The sequence below is a fragment of the Oncorhynchus clarkii genome, chromosome 28 (genome assembly GCF_045791955.1).
Source record: "Oncorhynchus clarkii lewisi isolate Uvic-CL-2024 chromosome 28, UVic_Ocla_1.0, whole genome shotgun sequence".
Lineage (NCBI taxonomy): Eukaryota > Metazoa > Chordata > Actinopteri > Salmoniformes > Salmonidae > Oncorhynchus > Oncorhynchus clarkii.
The window spans coordinates 13,709,434-13,732,681 of record NC_092174.1 but is presented as its reverse complement, the minus strand read 5'-3'; the positions used below and the strand labels follow the sequence as shown (position 1 = coordinate 13,732,681).

The window sequence follows — 23,248 nt, the reverse complement described above, 5'->3', positions numbered from 1 at the left end:
ATTCACTAAATTGGCATAAGAAATGGAAGATGTCAGGAATCTCTCACCCAAAGATCTTGTGTGGAATAACAAACAAGCGAAAACCAGCTAAAGTGACTGGATTGGAAAGCATTCTGCATAAAAGGAAACACACGAGGAAAGTTGAGGATGTTTTTGTGTTGTACAGCAATGAAGTTAGAGGTGGGTATTTGTATGTGTCTGTCGGTCTGTCCTCTATCTGTCTGTCTGTCTGTCTGCCTGAATCTCTCTGTTCAAGACCCTTAGGCTACTATAGCAAAATATGCATAAAAGGCTTAGGTGATCTATCTATTACCAGTAGCCTAGATATGCAATTCTGCCTCAATTCCCCTCTGCAATGATTACATGTATTTTGTGTTCAATGACAGATGTTTACATGAAAATTAACAATGAGTGCAGAGCTAGAGGGTCTACAATCGTTATACACACACACGCTTCCAATGCACCGTGTATTCATTCGGGTGTGCGCGTACTTCCATGCGTGCCACCCGTGTGAAAAATAGGTTTTTAGCACACTTGTTCTGACGTCACTTGCATCGATCTTTTTGCATTTTCCTTCTCGTTGCACGTCGTTGTTGTCACCTGCAAAATATTCAATACTCCCAAGGAATACAATGCAATATTTGGATCATGTTTTTCCCACTAGATATCTAAATACGCACATTTATTATAATACCATTCGGTTTTGCGGTTTGCTTCGATAGTGATTTGGTGCGCGAGTGACTGGCTGCAGTGGAGCTGTTCATTCAACACAAGCGCGACACTTGGCGATGAAGCTGAAACCATCAGCTACAGAAGCGTAATCTCTTACATTGCCAAAATTACGGGCGGAATTAAATACAACTCTCTGTCTCCGGCCTCTCAAAGGAGAGACAGGAGGTTCATCATGTCTGCTAAAGAGAGACTAAAAGGGAAGGTGACCAAAGACAGCGTCACCTTGCTGCCTTGTTTCTATTTCGTTGAGGTAGGTGAGTTTTACCATTCCGCGACAGCTCCAATGCGCATTGAACCGCTGGCGCTGGAGTAGCCTAGAGAAACAATGTGTTTTGAATGAATATGCGGTGCCTGACAGCGGAAATGTAACGAAATACAGCTGTATCATATTTTATGCACAACACCACATTGCCTACAGGTAGCCGCGCAGAATGTGTGGCAGTCACGGCGGCACTGTGTATTGGTATGGCAGTCACGTTGAAGGCTAGGATGAATGATGAGGCGGCCCTGAAACTACTTATTCAAGGTTAACGAGCTGGCGGTGGGGACTATCTTCATGTCTTTCTGCCATGTGTCATATAACAGATTCATACAGTAGCCAATCAACTGAAGTGTTGAACATGACAAACCATAAATAATTTCACTCTCATCTGAATAGTCACATCACTCTTGTTTCATATCTGTTTCATTACTCATATAACTCAACTCCCACATCATTTAGAGAGTGTTCATAAAAACTAGTTGGACTATGCAAAAATGACTCAAAGAATTAAACATGTTTAGCCTTGTTTGTTTTCTCCCAAGCAGGGATCATGAATATTAATATGCCATGCCAGTTTATGCAGGCCTACTGTTTTAAACAGCCTGTTACACCCATGTCAAATATTCATGTAGCCAAGGGTTGATGCATTCATTTGCATTTTGTTGTGATTCGAGGCCTAATCGACAGAAAGGTAGTAATGGTACCTGCTGAATCTGGGAGTTCTCCATGATGGTGAAGACTGCTGTGTAGTTACAAAGCATTACTGTGGATTTAGTGACGCTCCACCAAATATGTAGGCCATGTTTTCCATTCATTATAGATCGATTGATGATTAACTATAGATGATTACCTGAAAAAAAACATCATTTGAAACAATGGATTTTAGAATCAGAATCCAAATAGACATCATACAGAATATACAATATCGGAACACTAACCATAAAACATACAACTCTAGAGTGTATTATAGGCTGATTACAGTGGGAATATACAATTTACAGATGGGAAATATCTAAATAAGCAGAGGGAGGGATGTTTCCTTGGCGAATACAATGCAGATTGGCATTCGAGGTCGTTGATGACAAGGTGCAGTAATCGGCCCAATGCAAAGTCACGTAATCCCTATGAGCCTGATGGCCGGTTGATGAGGGCCACCGCAGGGGAGAAACTGTTCAGGTGGCAGGCGGTTTTGGTCATGAGTCTTTGAGAGATGGGGTGTCCGGGGTGGGCGGCGTCGGCGATCATCTGACCTACACGCTTACTTGTCCTGGAGGCGTGCAGGTCCTTGATGGAAGGCAGGTGACAACCAGTGACCTCCGCAGACCAGACGATGCGCTGCTGTTTGCCCTTGCAGCGGGTAGACGCAGATCCAAACCAGACGGTGATAGAAGAGGTGAGGATGGACTCCTTTGGTCACGTTCTCCCCCTATACTAGGCTATATGGCCTGGTTCTTGGATGGACACATTGGAGAGGGCTAGATCCCCATATTAAGTTGAACAAGCTTTCTCATGGGGCTTCTTAAGTACAGGCAGGAGGGTTGTAATGCAAACATGTCGTTGAGATGCAGAGGTTCCCTTTACTTTGTCCGTCAAGCAGATGGAAGTCAACACTGACTTCTTTGGTTTCAGTCACTATTGGAAATATATGCCCTATGGATATGAGGATGAACAACATAAATGTCCTGCTAACTTGTGAGTTGGATGTGGCTTTGACAGTTTAACTGGCCACAACTCCATATTAAGAAGGTCTTTGTAATGTTTGGTATGCTCAGTGTATGTCTGGATTGGAGAATATGTGGGCCGTGCAGGCTTAAAGGCCCAGTGCCTTTAAGCACTGATGTTGGAATTAGAGCTGTTTAAAAAGACCGCCTGAAATTTCAGCCTGTTTTGGCTGGGTGGAGTTTTGGCCTGCCTGGTGACATCACCTGAAGTTAATAATATTTATATTATGTTAATAGACCTATAAGAAAGGAAGTTCCAAACCTAACTGCCAATGACAGCTAGTTTTCAGTTTTCCCCCTCCCCACTCAGACCACTCCCAGACAGTCCTAGCAACATTTTTGATTGAGAAATTGCTCTTTACTAAGAAGCTATTTCTGTTTCTTATTGACCATTGTGATTGAAAGCAATCACAGTAAGGTACTTAATTGTTACCCGGAAAATATTTGATATTGAAATAAAAAACGGCTGCATTGGACCTTTAACGGTCCAACTCATAACAGAGCTGGCTTTAGTTCAATAGTAGCCTCTGCCGAGTCCTCAACAACTGGACGGTCCAGTTTTCAAGGGAAATGGAAAGAGAGCCTGTAACGAGACTTCCGCTTTTGGACGCTAACAAAGCGACCCTCCATCTTAACTCCTCCACATTTACTGGATTCATTGAACAGTGCGCAAGAGAACCTCCCCCAACAGTTATTTTTCTTCTTCTGTTCAAGACCAGTATTTAGGGCAGGGGTATTAAAATCTTACCCTACGAGGTCCAGAGCCTGCTGCTTTTCTGTTCTTCCTGATCATTTATTGCACCCGCCTGGTGTCCCAGGTCTAAATCGGTCCCTGATTAGAGGGGTACAATGGAGAAAAAAAGGCAGTGGAACTGGCTTCGAGGTCCAGGGTTGAGTTTGAGGGATGTAGGGGATCTAGTTTCACGCGTGTCTTTTATGGCTGCTACGTTAGGTTAGTTCAATAGTTCATTCCATTCTATACCATTCCATACCATTCTTGGAAGCAGTGACTGTAGTGGATGGCAATGCTAGTTTTGACCAAATGTGGGTTGCCTTCTCCATCCCCATAAATGCACAACATGTCTGATATCAGTAAAAAGTCAGTGGAAAGGTGAGTAAAAAATAAGATTAGAGTAATGAAAATGGAGAACCACACGGTGGTACAGAGTATCTCATTTTAGCACCATGGAGAGTTCTCTACTCCAGCCTCTATTTCTTCCTCGTTCATTTCTCTTTAGCCGATGTCGACTGTGTTTACTATGCTTGAGTAAGCATAAAGACGCTCAACGGGATATGAAGAACGGCTAACTCTTGTCTATGTGTGACATCAACAAGAAGGATTGCCCTGGGTAAGAGAGAGAGAGAAAAGAGAGAGAGAGTGAGTGATCATTGTAATATAAAAGTGTCATACCATGGGACTTAAATCACTGCCCTGGTGGCCCAGCCTGCTCTACCATGGGTTTGAATAGAAGGGAATATCCAATGAAAAACAAAAAGTTATATCTCTACCACAACAACAAAAAAATCATTATGAAAAGTGGAAACATGTAAAGTGTAATCCACAAACTCAATTGATGTATAATATGTTGGTAAAAGGTATGGTGACTATTTATTCAGAGCTACGGTAAGGAAAGAAAAATGTGGCTGATAAACCATTGGTCGCTCGACCGGGGAAACTGTATTATTCTAACATAAATATTCAATGTGACACTGCATTTTTTAAATATGCCCTTGGGCGGGGAACAACCCACTCCTTCAGTCGATTTACATCGAAGCTCCTTTACGATCGCTTAAGGACAGGCAAGATAATCGTGCAGATCATCGTTTAGTTAAGTTCTTTATGGAGCTCAATTAGTCAATTAACTGGTGGCATCATAGCGAGCAGAGAGCCTACACAGAACCTGGATTGCAGTAATCGAACAGATGCAGGAACAGACTTGCACGGTAAGCTCTTATTAAACGAGCATGAGGTTGCAAAGTGCTATCAGTATGGTGGGCAACCAGGCAGCACAGCTCCTCAGGTGTTTGTTTGCGATTAGCTTTATACCCATCATTTTTTGGCAACTGTAATATGCTTCGGAAATGAATGCATGTGGATGGATTGGATTGTGATGAACAATACGGTAGAAATTGTGGCACTGTGGCTTATAGGCCTACTCTATATATCTCTTCATCATCATTCATGTTATGGAAGGGGCTCAGTTGCTTCAATGGTCCTGTGACAACGCGGCTTGCCTTGCGTCCATCTACCCTACCTATTTATTACTAGCGTTAAGCTAAATATTATTCTGCAGCGTTACCCCAATATTTAGTGCATTGCAACGTAATTTAACTACTATTAAGTCGCCATTGTTGTGTTTGAAGAAATGTGCTGCTTCATTCACCTTTGCTTCTGTGTTTGTTTGGTTATACTGTCATGTCAATAACGTCTCACACACGAGCAGATGGTTTAAGATACGTTTCACAGTTCTTAGTTTACATGGTCCACGTTTAGCTATCATTAAAAGTAATAAATTACTCACTTTAGATATGTATATACATTTTTTATTGTATTTTTTTACCACTTTTTCGCCCCAGTTTGTAGTTACAATCTTGTCCCATCGCTGCAACTCCGTACGGACTCGGGAGAGACAAAGGTCGAGATCCATGCGTCCTCCGAAACACGACCCCGCCAAGCCACACTGACACACTGCTCGCTTATTGACACACTGCTCGCTTAACCCCGGAACCCAGCCGCACCAATGTGTTGGAGGAAACACCGTACAGCTGGTGACCCGAGGTCAGCGTGCATGCGCCCGGCCCACCACAAGGAGTCGCTAGAGCGCAAGAACATCCCGGGCCGGACAAACCCTTCCCTAACGACGCTGGTCCAATTGTGCACTGCCTCATTGGTCTCCCGGTCGCAACACAGCCCGGGATCGAACCCAGATCTCTAGAGACCCCTCTAGGACTGAAATTCAGTGCCTTATATCGCTGCGCCACTCGGGAGGCCACATATATATATATATATATATATATATATATATATATTTTTTTTTTTACATGCAGCAAATATAAGTGAAATCATACAACAATTAATGTGTACTAGAGTTAAAGCAAGTATTCACTGAACAGGAGCTAAAGCAAGTATTCACTGAATACCACATTAGAATGTTGACAGGAAGAAATGTTCTAAGGAATGTTCCCTATTGTAGATCACTTTGATAGTGGTTGTCTGAACAGGAGAGTGGGAGGCTGGGTATCATGAATCATATTGTGAACCCATCCAAGAGACTGCTGCATTCCCAGTCACCTCAACTCATCCTCAGACATCAAGTGGGATTTGGGGACCTTTCAATCATCATGGCCTGTTTACCAATGGCATTATCAATTGAAACTCGAAACGTGAGCTTGCAGCAGCCTTTTAGAGATGTTAATTGTGACATTGTTTCCCCCATGTCCGATGTGTGCTTCCGATCCTAGGGGGAGGCAATGTGCCGCATTGGGTGCCCATTCACATTGCCTCGTGTGGTGGTGCCACATTTTGGAGCAGGGGTTTAGTTTCTCTCTGTTGAGTACGTAAATGTACGGCCTCTGTATTGTTTCGGGCTTAGGGATTGTATGGTTCTATGCTACTATTAGAAAGTGTAAATACTGTGATGTATTTTCAGAAAGATAATGTCACCTCTGTAGGAGTGAGTTGGTATGACCCATTCCAGGTAGGAGAGTTACCAACTAGGATACATGTTTTGACAGTTTGTTTCAGACCTTCAAGGGCTGAAGGAAATGGGTAGACCGCGAAAAATGTATCTGCGTTGTCCCTCTGCGATAGTAATGATGCTTGTTATGTGTGCAGCTTTAAGGTAAAGCAGCTGTCGGACACTGTGAAGTGTTTACCAGACAGTTATTCTGTCTTTTCTGATTTTCTAGGATCCGCTTTGTCAAATATCGAGTTGACAGCCTACCACTATAATCGTGCTGTAAATAGAACAGCTGACTCCTAGAATCCTTCATTTTTGAAGAAGTGTAAATTACTTGTATTAGAGCTCATTCAATGCTTGAAGCTGGAGAAACTCACATGAGCGATAGGGGAGTGGAGTTTCTCCTTACTATGTAACCTTTGCATGACTCTGTGACCTTGAATCTGGTTCCCTGGTGGTCGCTTAGACTGTAACTTGGGCACAGTCTTCTAGTTGGTCAAGAAAACCCCAACCTCATAGCTCTGTGTCCGTTTCTTGTTACTTACAACCTCATGCTAATCACATTAGCCTACATTTGCTCAACCGTCCCGCGGGACACACACACACACACACACACACACCCACACACACACACACACACACACACACACACACACACACCGATCCTGTATTCGTACGAGTCCCTCCTACTACAGTAACACCCCCACCAACAGAGAATGGTTGCTCTCACTGGTGTTACATCTGTAAATGCCATCACAGCCTCTGAAGATGCCTTTGGTCAGCGGCAAAAAGATAAACATTTCCCCTCAAATGTATTTTCCCTTGAAATGCTACGCTTCCATATATATATTTGTTTGGTTAATCAATAGTCCTCACGCATCCTCAGCAGACTGCGTGCTATGCCATTCTGTTGCTGTTGTAATAATGTGTCATCCCCACTGCAAGGGGTACATGGAAACCGCCTGTGTGATTTCTGGAGAAGCACATTTCTCACGGAGCTCTTGGGTTGTTCTGAAGTGGAGTGCACTACGAAGGGAGAATTCATGGGAAATCTACCCTATGTAATCGCTGTGCTTTCATAAACCGCTCGTTTTGTGTTCTCCATGTTCACAGTTCGTGTTGTTGTGTTGGTTCTGTATGCACTATGCGGTGTGGTACACAGTGCTGTTGTGCTTGGGTAACAGATGGTTATCAACAAAGTGCTAGGCGGTAAATCTCTTAAGACTGTGGAATTATGTCGGGATCCAATCACTCTTTAGCGCAATGGTGTTTCATATCAAACCAGTTATCATCATTGTATTCTCTATGTTTCTTAGTTTGCTAAATGAAGTCGCTAATTGGAAACAGGGGCCCCTTTGTGGCCCTGTCTGGAAGAGCATTGCTGTTTAAAAAGGCTAACATCTCAGTGCTCAGGAAGGATGTCATTTTGAAGAATAGTGGGTTGTAATTTTGGTTGGCTTGTCCGACAGGGCTCTTATAGTAGTTTGCTTTCTGTCTGCTGCCTGCCATATGTTATCATGACAGCTTCTAACCTTTTCCCCCCTCTCTGTCTCTCATTTCTCTCTCTCCTCTCTTTCTGAAACATCTGCCTATTGCCCTCCTCTGCTTAATCTCTCTCTTTCTCTTTCTGTCTTCCTCTATCCTCCTCTCAACCTCATCTCTCTCTCTGTCTTCCCTACCATTCCCCCTCTCCCCCTCCCTCCCCACTCTCTCCCTCCAGCTCCCGATCATGGCTTCCTCTGTGGTCAGCCTGTATTTCCTGGAGCTGACCGACGTGTTCAAACCGGTGCGGTTGGGCTACAGCTGCAATGACCGCAGTCTGAGCATGCCCTACATCAGGCCCGCTGAGGAAGTCATCCCTTTCCTCATGCTCTTCAGCCTGGCCTTCGCTGGGCCTACAGCTACGGTCAGTATAACCACAAACCTCATTCCCTCGCTCCCTATTGGTTGGCTGAAGGGTGTAGCATCATAGCCTGTTTCCAGATCTGTTTTTGGCGTCTTACCAACTCCTAGTCACGCCAAACAATGACCATAGAAGTTGGAAAGACAGTACGATCAGATCTGGGACCAAGCTAGTGGCATCAGTGTGCTCTTCAATTTACTTTCATTCCGGTGTTAGCTGAACTCACAGTCAGTGTTCAACCAAATGTATTCTTAGGGGATCACTTCTTAGGGTTTAGGGCCTGTGCTGGAAAACTCACTCGGTCCTGGTTTACTCACTGTGTGTGTGCTTAGTCCCCCTCTAAGGGTTCCATATTCAGATTGTCAGCTAAATTCACTCTTCATGTTTCATTTCTAAGGGCTTACTCACGGCCAGCATGCCCTTAATCTCAGTGTGTTCCCTCCTAAGGGTTCCTCCACATTTCAGTAGTCACATATGGTTTATTCATGCTGAATGAGAGTTCAGGGAGAATCCAACGGGCTTACTTACACTGTCTGAGGTTCACTTCAAAAAGGTATGCCTTTTCATATCTTAGCATGCTCATTTACCTAGACTTACTATATCAGAAGGGTTTTCTCCCAATGGTATGTCACAATGTGTTTACTCATGCAGATGAATTCACTCCTAGGCTGTAGGATCACTTCTAAGGGTTCACTCACCCAGAAGTGTACACTCCCTAGGTTTTTTCCCCCTTTACAGTGGATTTACCTTTAGGGTCTAGTAAAGAATAGGTTTTCATTGTTTTCAAATGTAATATCTCACTCTTCCAAAAGTGTTCTGTCTTTGGGCTTGTAAGGGTTTCAAGTGCCATCACTTTGCTAAAGGTCTTGGTTTTGGAATCGTTTCTTCCATAAAGATAACATCTATGGTTTCTATCTACCGTCTCTTCTCTATATTAGACACTGCTCGTGTGAGAAAACAACAGACCTGAAGGTGTCCGCGATACAGTTTCCCATGGACCTTTTATGGAAAGTGTTGGCCTACACGTTCCAAAACATCTTCAGATTTCTCTGGTTAATAATTGCGTGTTATATTCATACAATCCTTAGCATCACTCTGCTGCTGCTTCTCTCTCTATGGTCCTCAGCAAAAAATTCCCCTGACAGCGTCTCGCTCGGCGACACATTCTCTTTCTCTCTTTCGGCTGTTATCACCTAGGCAACCTGCGGGGTGTTGTGCTTCTTGCGGTGTCATGCTTTGTCTCTCAGACCCATACAGTTTGGCTGGCGCTGTCAGCTTCTATTGGACTGTTGCCCACCTAGGGCCACTGGCTGAACATCAACACAGACAGACAGACAGACAGACAGACAGACAGACAGACAGACAGACAGACAGACAGACAGACAGACAGAACATCTCTCTGGTCCTGTGGTGATTTGTTGTTGTTGTTAAAGCCCTATAGTATCCTACTGCGTGCTTTATTTAACAGGGGGCCCTTGGGGTGCTTAGAATGGCAGTTGGTTACAATAAAGCATAGCCATGATAAGGCCAAATATTGTTATAGCTGAAATTCACCTGCTAAAACCATTTATGTACAGTGTTTCCCCATTTACAGCTTTCCACGGAAGGGCTTTCTTTTGTTTTTTTAATACGTGCATGACTTGGTCTCGAGGTGGAAGCACACAGAGGAATCTAAACCTGGTTTCTTCTACTTTAGCTACATGACTACATTTATCGGACTATGTTACTAGCTTTGCAGTCCAAAATGAAAATGGTTCAGATACTAAGCTGTGACTTGTACTGTTGTTATTTTTTTTTAAGAAGTAGGTCACTATACATCTTTAGTATTATACACAAAAACTACAAGACGGCCATATAAGCATACAAAAAATATTTTCAGTATAATGGCTAATGAGTCCGCCTCTAGCAACATGGGCTATGATGGTTAATGCAACTCCCTATCTCCCTCCTTGAGTCATTAACTTCATATTATCCCCCTTGTTTGAGATATATCATATATATAGATTCTATAACATCAATATTCTGTAGCAGGAGATTATTGATGGACTATAAATCCTGCCTATTTAATTTGTTCCCACTCGCTGATCCTCTCATCATTAAAGTAAATGCATTCAATTATGTATTTAATGTCATGTTCCTCCTACTGTGCCGAACGCATACTTTACATTATACAGTATAGGCTATACTGTAGTAATTGCTCCTAGAATGGACAATTGTAAACCGTTATAGAACGTTTAACCAATTTTGACAACGGGTATTCATTTATTCAGAGGGCATGCCTGTGCAGCATGAATGTATCTCACTCTTCTAGAAGTGTTTTGGCCTTGGGCTTTTAAGGGTTCAAGTGTCATCATTTATTCAGAGGGCATGCCTGTGCAGCATGAATGTATCTCACTCTTCTAGAAGTGTTTTGGCCTTGGGCTTTTAAGGGTTCAAGTGTCATCATTTATTCAGAGGGCATGCCTGTGCAGCATGAATGTATCTCACTCTTCTAGAAGTGTTTTGGCCTTGGGCTTTTAAGGGTTCAAGTGTCATCATTTATTCAGAGGGCATGCCTGTGCAGCATGAATGTATCTCACTCTTCTAGAAGTGTTTTGGCCTTGGGCTTTTAAGGGTTCAAGTGTCATCATTTATTCAGAGGGCATGCCTGTGCAGCATGAATGTATCTCACTCTTCTAGAAGTGTTTTGGCCTTGGGCTTTTAAGGGTTCAAGTGTCATCATTTATTGGTTATGTTTGAAATGTGTATTTTGTCCAATGTCTTCTTTGTTGAAATTCCATTTTTTTTTAATGGGTGATTCTTCCGCCAAAAAAACAAATGTCACCCCTTTAGGATTCTGTTTTTCTACCACGACTTTTACGATTTGAAGATTGAACACACTTTTCCAGTGTTTCACACATACACACATTCACGTATGTGTTCATTATTATTGTTATTATTTGTTCTGAATCATTTTTATAGGGGCTTGAATATTGCAAATAGATTGTGGCTTCAATCATTGTACAGTAATTGTCTGCATTCTTTCCAATCCCCCATATATTTATATTTTTTTTAACAAACATAAATATTATTTTAAATATGCACAGTGCATTCAGAAAGTATTCAGATCCCTACACTTTTTCCAACATTTTATTTTTGGGAAACGGTTATTGTGATTCATCCTATACTGTTCCGAACATCATTACCTCTTAGCAACAGATGTGGGATACATACACACACTCTCCCCACCCTTCCCCCACAAACAACCACAAGCTCAGATGTTCAACAGTTGTTCCATCCTCGAACCCAACTCAAGAGAAGACTTGACGTGCGAATGCATATACAGTCGCAGCTGTTTGAGAAGGCATGCAAAATTGAGCAAGAATGGGGAGGTTTTCAAGTCCTAGCTGAAGGAGCTCGGATACACCCCTTTCCCCTGAAACACACGCACGCTGGTCCCCCGTTGTGACCATTTTCCCAAGCATCTCTGAGCATCTCACATTCTGTATGTGTTCATACATAATTGAAGTTATCCCCTGGAGTTTTCTCCATGTCGATGTTTTCCTCTTTCTCATACAGTCTGTCATTGTATGGTGTTTCCCACCTGTTCTCATGGAGTAGATATATTTCCCCCCGCTGCTTAGATGGTTCAACCCAGATGTACAGTGTTTCCCCAACAGGGTAATTTGTTTCTCACCCCGCAGGTGAGATAGTACGTGCCAGCTGTCGTGGGGAGTTTCCCACGCGGGTCCTGTGGTTTGTCCCAGCTGTGGTCCTGTGTAGTAACCAATCTCTACCTTAGCATGGCACTGGGAGCCGTGGAAGGTGTCAGACTGTAGTAGCTGCCTCTCAGGCAGCCAGTTAGTGTAGCTGCCTCAAAGGCATGTAGTTATTTTAGCTGCCTCAGGTGGTGGAGCAGCCCTGCATTCACTTTAGCCATCTCTCCTTCACTAACAGATGCTGCTATCCACTGAGATTATGAATACATTATCTGTCAGTGTTACCTAATACATTTCTAGTCAATTCAGGAGCAATCCTATGAATAAATTATTTGGTCCAATTATTCAACATACAGAAACTGAACTAGGATGGACCCCAAACCTGGTCTGTGTTAATTAAACCCTCCCTCTGTCTGTCCTTTCTGTCGAATCTCTTCTTAGATAATGATAGGAGAAGGTATCCTGTATTGCTGTCTGTCTAGGAGAAAGACTGGGGTCAAAACAGAGGCCAATATCAATGCAGCCGGCTGCAATTTCAACTCGTACATACGGCGTGCTGTTCGGTTTGTTGGTAAGTTTTGGTATTTTCTTAATCGCGACGTCTTGAAAACATAATGGCGGTATCTAACTTCACAACACGCAGCTGTGTAGTGAACACCCACATTTTCTGCATAGTGTTTTGTCTTGTCTTTTGGTGATTAGCTGAGTAATACCTCCCTTGCTCTCCCACTTCCTGCCCCCCCCCCCCCCCCCCCCCCCCCCCCCCATCACTCTACCAGGGGTCCATGTATTTGGACTGTGCCTGACGGCTCTCATCACTGATATCATCCAGCTGTCGACGGGCTACCACGCCCCGTACTTCCTGACAGTGTGTAAACCCAATTACACCACGCTCAACTTGACCTGTGACGACAGCTCCTTCATCACAGAGGACTTCTGTTCTGGAGGAGCAGACCCAGCCATCATCGACGCTGGCAGGTCAGAGTGCTAATCTAGGATCATGTTTGCCATTTAGATCATAATTAAAGATTAGGACTGGTGGAGGGGAACATTGTCCTAGATTTGAAGGGGGAAACGTAGGAGAAACTTCACCCTGGAGTTTGTAAACACAGGCACTGAAATTGTGCTCTGCAAGTGGCACGCAACGTCGTCTATAGTGGGCCGCCACAGATGGTCATTAGCATATCTCTCCAATGTAGTATATACAGAAGTTATATACATTATTACAGCGAACACCTTTCCCCGCCAGTAAACCAACAACATGCCTACTGTACATCTATCTGTTGTTCATATACTCTACATTGGAAAGCTATGTTACGAAATGCTCATTTGCAATGTTAAGAATAGCGCTAGCTTGCTAAACAACACCCACACTAGCCTCTACCTCAGGAGTGACTCACCGCCAGTCTCAGAGGCATTAGTTTGTTAAAGGCACTTAAAGGAAATAATCACCCATTTTAAATGTTATATCGGCCTGTTTGAACGGCAATACATGTAGCTCGGATACACATGAAAACATGAAATGACCCTGGGAATTGATAGAACATCGCTCAGAGAAGCACAAATACAATATAACATAAAACAATGGGTGAATCTTCTTTATTTTAATGTCTCCACTCTCTCCACCAAGTTGCTTAACTTAATAAATACTGTGTCTGACTCACTGTACAATGTAGCTGTCCTAGCTACGGTCTGCCAGTACAGAAATAAGAAGAGAGCAAGGAGAACCGGAGATGCTGTTCCTACAGCCCACTCAGTTCATCCCGGTGCACTTACGAAACAGGGAATGTGTGGCAGATCTGCCTGAACCCACACACAGACCATTGCAACTGAGTATTTCACAGCTATCATTTTCAGCTCTTACCGAGGCTGTCAGTTTCTGTTTACTCAATATGCGGAATCTGTACTGTGTGTATTCTGTTCTGTCCAGCCTCTCAGGAAGGGAAGTAGGCCTGTGCACATCTGCATGGAGATAGGCCCCTTTGTGATCCACGTTAGAAGGTCCCTCAGTTGTCAGATTAAACATTGTTGATTTTCTTAGGATTAGCATATGTTTTAAGTCCTTTAAGGGTGCAGTTTTTGTATTGTATAAATGATGTAGGCTATGGAATACTTTAATAGGCAAGTGAGTCTGGAGGAGGACCATAGATGAATGACGGCTACAGCACAGTAGGTATGTGCTGCTCCTGAAGTCTGATTGTCCGTCATTTTTAATAAAGTGAATAAACAGCTGTTTGTTGACTTTATTCCTCGGTGGCAAGCTAATGCAGGCTAGGGGTGTGACAATAACTCGCAATGCTTATGCTCAAACTGCTCAAAATATGGTCAGTGATTTGTGGGGCAAATATAACCAACTCATTGCTGTGGCAAATCGATCACGGGTTGCGCCCTTCAATGTGGATCTCCCTTCAGTCCGTCTCACCGTCTCTCAAGCGGAAGATAAAAAAATGACCGTCTCCCTCTCCTGTCGTTCCAGGAAGTCCTTTCCCTCGCAGCATGCCACTCTGGCCGCCTTCGCTGCTGTCTACGTCTCTGTAAGTAATCCAGCTACAAGCACACATACACACACACACACATATCCTTCTCCGCAGCCTAACTGGTCCTCATCCACTGGATGATGACCATGTGTCTTACTCTACAAATGTTTTCCATGTTACTCTATTTCGGGTTTGAACAGTCTCTGTTAAGGTCCACAAAAACATACACATTCCTTGGAATGGTTGAATTGGAACGCAGTCGTAATGCAAATCAAGTTTCGACAAGGCACCTCTGCTAACAATTGAACAGCTATTTTATAGTGTATTGATTCCAGGCCTCTCTACAAACAAGAACAATTTGTTGAATCCATAATGCAACTGGATATATGGTAAATAGATAACTGTATAGACGATAGCTGAATTATTAGCTGTACGGCATCCATAGTAGGAACTCGCCAGTTGTGAGACAAAACTCCTTGGCTGTGGCCGAAATCTGTCTTGCCTACTACTTACTAAAACGGCATACTACATACTGCATACTACATACTCATACTACATACTACATACTATTTAGAACATACTGTTTGGTAAAACTGAATGCAGTATGCAACAAATAACAGCATACTATATAAAAAATCTATACTGTGAAGGCATCATCTAATGTGCAATTGTTACCGATCATTCGTTCATTTTTGTAGAGCGAGTCCCATATTCTGATTATCAGCTGTTGTCAATCGCACGTGGATCTGAAAAGACGATCCTCTTTCTCTATAGTGTGCAGACAATTCTACTAAATAATTAACCGAAATGAGTATGACATCCTGGCATTTAAAGAATGCATATACTTTAAAAGTTTCTCTTTTCGCATACCCAAAATGCCTACTATTTAGAATGTAAGTATGGTGAGTTTTCCGACAAAGCTTCCACAGTTGTCAGTTGGCGACTTCCTAATATGGATGCCTGAGTAATGGCACACTGAGTCTCCTCTCTCCTCCAGATGTACTTCAACGCTACGCTGACGGACTCCTCCAAGCTGCTGAAGCCCCTGCTGGTCTTCACCTTCATTATGGGTGGCATCATCTGTGGCCTGACCCGCATCATCCAGTTCAAGAACCACGCCATCGACGTCTACTGTGGCTTCCTCATCGGAGGTGGGATCGCCGTCTACCTGGTGAGATGCTCTAGTAGATCTCTAGTTGATCACTGATCTTCTAGGTCTTGGTCCGGGGAGACTAACTGGTGACACTCGACGACTGTAGATCTGAGTCTGCGTATGGAAGAGAACCCTATCCCCTATAAAGTGCACTACTTTTTCTGGCCAAAAGAAGTGCACTATATAGGGAATAATGTGCCATTTCGGACACTCCAGGCTCTTGGTCCTGGAGACCGACAAGAGGTGCAGGTTTTTGTTCCAGTCCATGTTGTAACACACCTCATTCACCTTGTAAATGAAATAACATGCCAAATTGATTTAGTTGAATTAGGTGTGTAAGTATCATGATGGAACAAAAGCCTGCATACCCGGTGGGTCACCTGGACCAGGATTGAAGAACACCGATCTGAAGATTCATCTCATTGAAGCCATTCTTTCTAATACTAGAGCACGCCTCTGATATAGCTAGCCTCTCATCTCCTTCTGGCATTTTAGAAAAAATAAGGTGCTATCTAGAAGCTAAAACAGTTCTTCGACTGTTCCCATAGGAGAAACCTTTGAAGAACTATTTTAGGTTCCAGGTAGAACCCTTTTGTTTCCAGGTAGAACCCTTTTGTGTTCAATGTAGAGCTCTTTCCACTGAGGGTTCTACATGGAACCCAAAAGAGTTCTAACTTGAAATAAAAAGAGTTCTACCTAGAACCGAAAGGTTCTCCTATGGGGACAGCCAAAGAACCCCTTTGGAACCATTTTTTTCTAAGAGTGGAACCTCTAGGATAAGGTGCAACTGTCTGTCTGTATATTGATGGATGTAATGAATAGTGGCATGTTTTGCTAGCTTGTTTGTTGAGTCTGTGGTGCTTTTGTAAATAGGGTTCCAGAAATCCAATTACCGGCATGCTGAACAGAGCAGGATGCACTAGTTTTGAGCAATATGATTCATGCTGTTGTATGAGGGTGTCAATGTTTCAACATTATTCAAATACTGTTGGCTATAATTAGGCTACATGGTAATGGATATGTCACCAAAATGAAATGTGCATTGAATTAGCTTAATGTGCAGCATCAGAAATACATAACATGATTACGATTGGTAAAGATACTGTACAATACTGTGCATTTGCTCAAATCCTTTTCAGCAATATGCGGCAAAATATTGGATTTTCATGGTACTGGATCATGGACATGTATAAATAACAGACATGCACATCCCACAAACATTCATGTCACACCACCTACACCCACCCACACAATATCCTCACATTGAGGAATATTAAATCAGAAGTGCTTGAGGCTATGATGTGGCTATGATCGTGCCACTGACAATTTACCACGACAGTAATACAGTTGGCTGCTGCATTATCTATGACTCAGTGACTAAGACATGTCACATGACCAGTGGCACACCAAATCCACTGACACAATCGTGCAGACCTCATGTTGAACGAATGGCTCTTTGCCCTTGCTTGTTTTTTTTTCATGTTTTTTGTCTTAGATATGTTCACTGAATGATGCTTGATTGTGTACTAATGTCTGTCTACAGACGCCTAAGACAATTTTAGACAGTTATAGGTAGATGCAGATATATTAGGTATAGATAGGTAGGTAGAGGTAGCTCAGGATGGTAGTTCAACCTATAAAGAATGCTGTCATGGTCTGTCCTCCCTTCAGGGTCTGTATGCAGTGGGTAACTTCCAGCCTACTCGGGACATGTCCAGACAGCAGCCCCAGCCTCCCCCGCTCCGTGAGCCCCCCAGGAGCAACACCGTGCCCAACGTCAGCCAGAGCGCAGGGCGCCACCTGCAGCCCAACAGCCTCAACAGCATGAACAGCCTGAACAGCATTAGCACCACCGATAGCCTCACCGCTGCCCGTCCCGCGACCCTCCTGACCCGGGTCCCCTCCTGCCGTGAGTCCAGCTCCCTGAACAACCTGAAGAGGGCCAGTGCTGATGTGGAGTGCATCACCTCGTCAAGCACGCTGTGTAAACAGGACAGCCTGGTGACCTTTAACAGTAGCACGTTACCCAGGTCGCACGGCGGCTCGCTCCCCGAAGAGCACCGGGTCCCGCGCCGCCACGCGAGCATCCACGCCTCCATGGACTCCACGCGCTCCAAGCAGCTGCTGTCGCAGTGGAAGAGCAAGAACGAGAACCGCAAGTTCTCACTGCAGGTGATGGACAGTGGGGTGGTGGTGGGACGCCACCATTCAACATCCTCCTCCTCCTCACCCCAGAGGACCATGGAGCTGAGGTGCAGCTCTGAGCCGTCCGCCATGGGCCTGGAGGCGGAGCTCCGTGCTCAGGGCCACATCCCCGCCCAGTACATGAAGCTGGCAGCTAGCATCGTGCCGCTGTCCAACCACCTCCCCCACAATGGGGGCAGCAGCGGCCTGGCCGCGGGGGCCCGCGTCTCCATCCAGTCCCGGCCAGGCTCCTCCCAGCTGGTCCACATCCCCGAGGAGACCCAGGAGCACAACAGCAGCACCTCCACCAGGGAGGATGAGGATGACGAGGACAGAGAGGATAGCTATGTCGGCGGTGGGATCCCTGGCGGGGGAGGCTCGGCGCGCTCCAAGTGGCTGAAAGTGGCCAAAGAGGGCGCCCTGTGCAGGACTAACAGCCTAACTAACCAGCCGCGCATCATGCAGGTCATCACCGTGTCCAAGCAGCAGGGTCTGCTCCAGCACGGCAGCCCCAAGAGCTCTGAGGACGGTAGCGTGGTCAGCTGCACAGGCTCCATCCATTACAAGGCCCTGACGGACCAGGAGCCCGGCCAGGGCATCGTAAGGGTGGAGGCCCACCCGGAAAACAAGCCTGTGATCAAGCCTCCGGATGGCAGTGGCTCCTGGAGGTGGAAGCCGCAGGAGCAACGGGGTAGCATCCGCCAGTCCTTTGAGCTCAACGACCTCAACCGCGACTCGGAGAGCTGCGACTCGCTCAAGGACGGCTACGGCTCCATCGACGGGAGGATGAGTCAGACGGGTACGGACACTGGCAGCGAGCGGGGAGGGGGTCACCCCTATGTGCACCACCCACACTACCACCACCACCACCACCACCCCCACCAGGGCATCACCACCATCCGTGTGACCCCTGTGGAGGGACTAAGTGGAGTGGGCAGCGAGGCCGCCTCCGAGACCCTTTCCATCGCCTCCAGTCGGGAGTCCACCCTGCGGAGGAAGGGCAAAATCATCCTGCTCCCGGATAGAGGTCCAAGTCCGGACAACTCCAGGAACTATTTCAAAGGTGCCTCCCAAACACCGCCCCCCACCCTGGGTCTGGCGTATAGGGAGTGAACAGCTGCACAGTCAGCACTTATTCTTACCATTCCCCCTTACTGCCCATGTGGTGGTCCTATCTGTCCCCCCCCCATGAGTGGCCTTCTACACTGGATCTAGTCTGGACCCCACAACAAGACCAATGAGAACATTCAGCTCATAAACGGCTGTATATTATCAAACCCGTCATGGATTCAGTGGAGTTAGCTGGGCTGGATAAATTGTCCTATGGTCATATAGTTCATTAGAGCTATCTTAGTGTGTCTGGTCCAGGAAGGCCACTGTACAGTACATAGGGGTTTCTCCATTACTCAATAATCTGATCCTTCTTCATTTTTCGCAGTTGTTTTACTGTTAGACCTGGTTTGATAGGACCGGGGCTACCTTTATTGCTGTGTGTTCTTTGAGAAAATGAAACTATAGCACGCACAATAATCCTTTAAGAATGCAGGAGACGCTGGATAATCACCACAAGGTCATTTTGCGCACACTTTTCAACCCTCCTTTCATTACATTAACTTTTATCCATTTGAGAAGCACAACTTCTAACTATTTTTATATAGTGGCTAAAGTGGTTTGAACTAGGAATTTGATACTATTTTGTTATCACCCGGCAAGAGCCTTCGATGGCAATAAACCGTGCAAGTTGTTTATTAAGGGTGCGTTCGTAAATTCTCTCCGGAGTGCCAGAGGGTGCTCTGAGTGCGTTCGTAAATTCAGAGCGTTGTCAGATTGTCTGTTTGTACATTCAGAGCGTTTCACTCTCGGAGCGTTCAGAGCGCACACTGGACGCTCTGGCCGAGGAGTAGAGTTGGCAGTCAACGGCAGTCAATCACCCAAGCTAACTGGCTAAAGTTAGCTAGCTTGCTAGCTACTTCCAGACATAAATGAGAGAACAGCTCACTCTGACCATTTTACTCACCCTAGCAGAGCTGGTTAGGCTGTTTATGTTATCCAGAGCGTCGGTGACTGTAACTGTGCTGCTGGCAACAATTTAGTAACGCTTTTTTTTGCCTATGTTTACTGATACCGGCCATATTCAACAGCTGTTGAGCGTTCATAAATTCATCAGTTATTCTGCTCTCTGGCACACTCAGACGAGAGTGCTCTGAAATCTGAGTAGATAGCCAGAGTGAATTTTATGAACGCACCCAAAGTTGATAGACATTATGTTTTGTAGGCTTTTTCCATTGACGATCTGTTCTCTTTCACAGCATATTAATATCCCTGTGTAATGTGACTGTCATAGTGTGTTGCACTGCATAGCAACTGCATAGTAAATGCATAGCAACTCTAGAGGTGCTTTTCATAATACAACTTTCATACATATAGTACTCTGACAATTGTGAAAATAAATGTTTCTATTTTTTTTGCTATGTACTGTACATATTTATAGTACTCTGATTGTGCTGACAACAATATTCACATGTCCTCATTTGCTTTTTGCTAATTATTGATAGTCTATTTTACCAGAGATGTGTTTATTCAAAGTTGTTGTTTTTGGAACTTTAGCAGGATATGTATTGATTTGGCAGGTGATTTATAAAAGAGCGATGTATGTATGTCATGCTTTTTTTTTTAGCTCACAGTGGTATACAGTGGCAAATACTGTATATTAATAGATGAACAGGGGCAGTGCATACAGTGTGTAAGATAATTGATTAGTAGGGGCAGTGGGTTAACTATGTGAGATAATTGATTAGTAGGGGTAGTGGGTTAACTATGTAAGATAATTGATTAGTAGGGGCAGTGGGTTAACTATGTAAGATAATTGCTTACTAGGAGCCTTAATTAAAAAAAACATTTCTTAAAGATGGGAAATTCAAGAAGGACTTTGAGTCTTTGTGTCCTTTGTTGCCTTTAAAATAAGTATACTAATAAGTATTCACTGTTTTGATAAATATTTTGATAAAGTACCCTTTTTCCTATCAGCTCATATAGCCAACTAAAATCTATAACTGCTGTACATGTTGTGAATGCTACTCACTTTGCACTCAACTCATTTTCAAGTAAATGGATCTATTGATGAGTGCCATAAAAAGGAAACCACTCTCGGGAGAGGCTTCACTTCCCAACCCATTGCTATGCGCACACGAATTGGTCTAATTATCCGGTTGATTTTCCAGATTGGACAATGTGACAGCCAAGCCTGTACTGTGGACTTTGGTTGTACTGTTAGATTAAATTAAATCATACATTAGTCTCCCTTGGGCTATAATGTACAGTGTACGAGTCACGACTGAAGCCCTGTTTATAGCTGGTTCTAACATGCGTCCTTTCTTGATCTTGTTCACATTCTGACTGTGCATTGTGATTGGATAGTGATCAGATCTTTCAGCCCACATTCGGAGGTAGTCAGGTGTGGACAGTTCAACCATTTTAAATCATCGTTATCTCGCCCTTTAAAATCATTGACAGATGTCAATATGTCTTAAAATAAATAAATATTATTTTGAAAGAATAGCAGTCAAATAATTTACATACAGGGAGGAACCAGGAAATCTGGTACCAATGCAGACACAGTGGACGGATTAGGCTTTTCACATCGGATATTTTTCAGAGGTGATCTGATTTGTCAAAAGACCAATTTGTGAAACAAAGATCAGAACTGGGCTACCTGTGTAAATGCAGCCTTTGAGACATTTTAATACCACATTAGATGCATTTCTGAAAATGTGGGCACAATCAGAGTGTGGGCAAGATCAGCACAAAGAACGCATGTTAGCGCCAGGTATAAACAAGTCTTGAGAGATGAGGTTGTATAATGCCAATACCATCCCTCTCCCTCCCACAAGAGGAATAGTAAACATGTGAGTCATAATCGGTCGAAAGCAAGTTTATTATAGTAAACTAAAACTGAAACCAAAACTAATCATGAAAAAACAATTTAGTAAAACAAAATTATTAACAAACCTGTTTGAAAAACTAAAACTATACTGAAACTATTATCTTTGACTCCAAAACTAACTAAAATAAAGCATCATTAATTGTGTCCAGTTTTATATTTTTTATTTTTTTACAAACAAATTGGGTGTTAAATGCGGTTTTCAAGCTTTTGAATCTGGTGGGTAAATGCGTCCAGGAGATGGCGACGTTTCAAATAGGCCTAGCTTGTGAATCGCTACAGAGAGGAAGAGGCGAAGCAAGAGGCTTGAATCTACCCCAAAATCTGTCCATGTGGAAAAAAACAGGCAGAAGCAGAGGAAGTGGGGATTTCTTTGTATGCAGCTGTCAAATTTGGTCAAAACACATTTGAATTGCTAATTTGCTGTGTGAGGCTTATTTGATCGAATAGCCGTAATGTTTATATTGTTAAGTGGACTCACGTGGAATTCCGACAACTTTGAGAAAAACAATTTTGCAGTGATGAAAAAAGTACCCAGTAGTCATACTTGAGTAAAAGTAAAGATACCTTAATAGAAAATGACTCAAATGACTCAGTGAAATGGTGGTGGATCTTTGATGTTATGGGGCTATTTGGCTTTCACTGGTCCTGCGACCCTTGTTAAGGTCAACGGCATCATGGCATCATTTAGCCAAAAGCCTGGTTGTCTCTGCCAGGATGCTGAAACTTGGCCACAAGTGGATCTTCCAGCAAGACAATTACCCCAAGCACACATCAAAATCCAGAAAGATGCAGTCCATAAGCACAGACAAAAAATATCAAGGATCTGGAAGGATTCTGTATGGAGGAATGGTCTGAGGTCCCTCCCGATGTGTTCTCCAACTCATAAAATATTTTAGAAAAAGGATCAGTGTCATAATCTTCGAACACTATCACTAGCTATCACTAGCTAAAAATAGTCTAGGTATTCTTACATGTACAGTACTACTAAATGTAAAAAGCACTGGTGTAAACATACTCTAGAGAAAGTTTCCTATCACCATATGTTTTGCTATTCCAGATCTTTCGCTATTCCTTTTTTTACATTGAGATTGATTTAATAATTTCTAATAATTTTATTGAATAATTTAAAACTAACCTATGACCTTAAAAGTCACCTTATGTATAACTGCCTCCCAGTTGCAAGAAGACGACATCCCAAAAAAACACCCCCAAAAAACTATGCAACACAAATGGCTCCTAGCCTCCCATGCATGCTGTCTGTCCCTAACACTAAAACTGAAACTAAGGGCTCTATTAAATCCATAGCGCTGAAGATCCGCTATACAGCGTGATTGACAATTTAAGGCAACGTTCCCCGCGGGCGCGGCGACTGCATTCACTGTAAACGTTGCATATGTCGGCTCAATCGGAAATTACCTTTACATTTTAACGTGGATCTTCAGCGACACTCTGGCGATACGGATTGAATCCAGCACTAAATAATATCAAAACAAAA

At 43.8% G+C, this 23,248-nt stretch overlaps 1 protein-coding gene across 1 annotated transcript; it reads left to right on the top strand.

Moving 5' to 3' along the window:
• Window positions 1–566: 566 nt before the first annotated feature.
• Window positions 567–23,248, top strand: LOC139387279 (phospholipid phosphatase-related protein type 4-like). Its single transcript, XM_071133393.1, has 7 exons — window positions 567–982; window positions 8,116–8,301; window positions 12,438–12,567; window positions 12,776–12,974; window positions 14,473–14,530; window positions 15,471–15,644; window positions 17,298–23,248. Exons 1-7 carry the CDS (start codon window positions 905–907, stop codon window positions 18,921–18,923), a joined length of 2,451 nt encoding a protein of 816 aa, XP_070989494.1. The 5' UTR covers window positions 567–904; the 3' UTR covers window positions 18,924–23,248.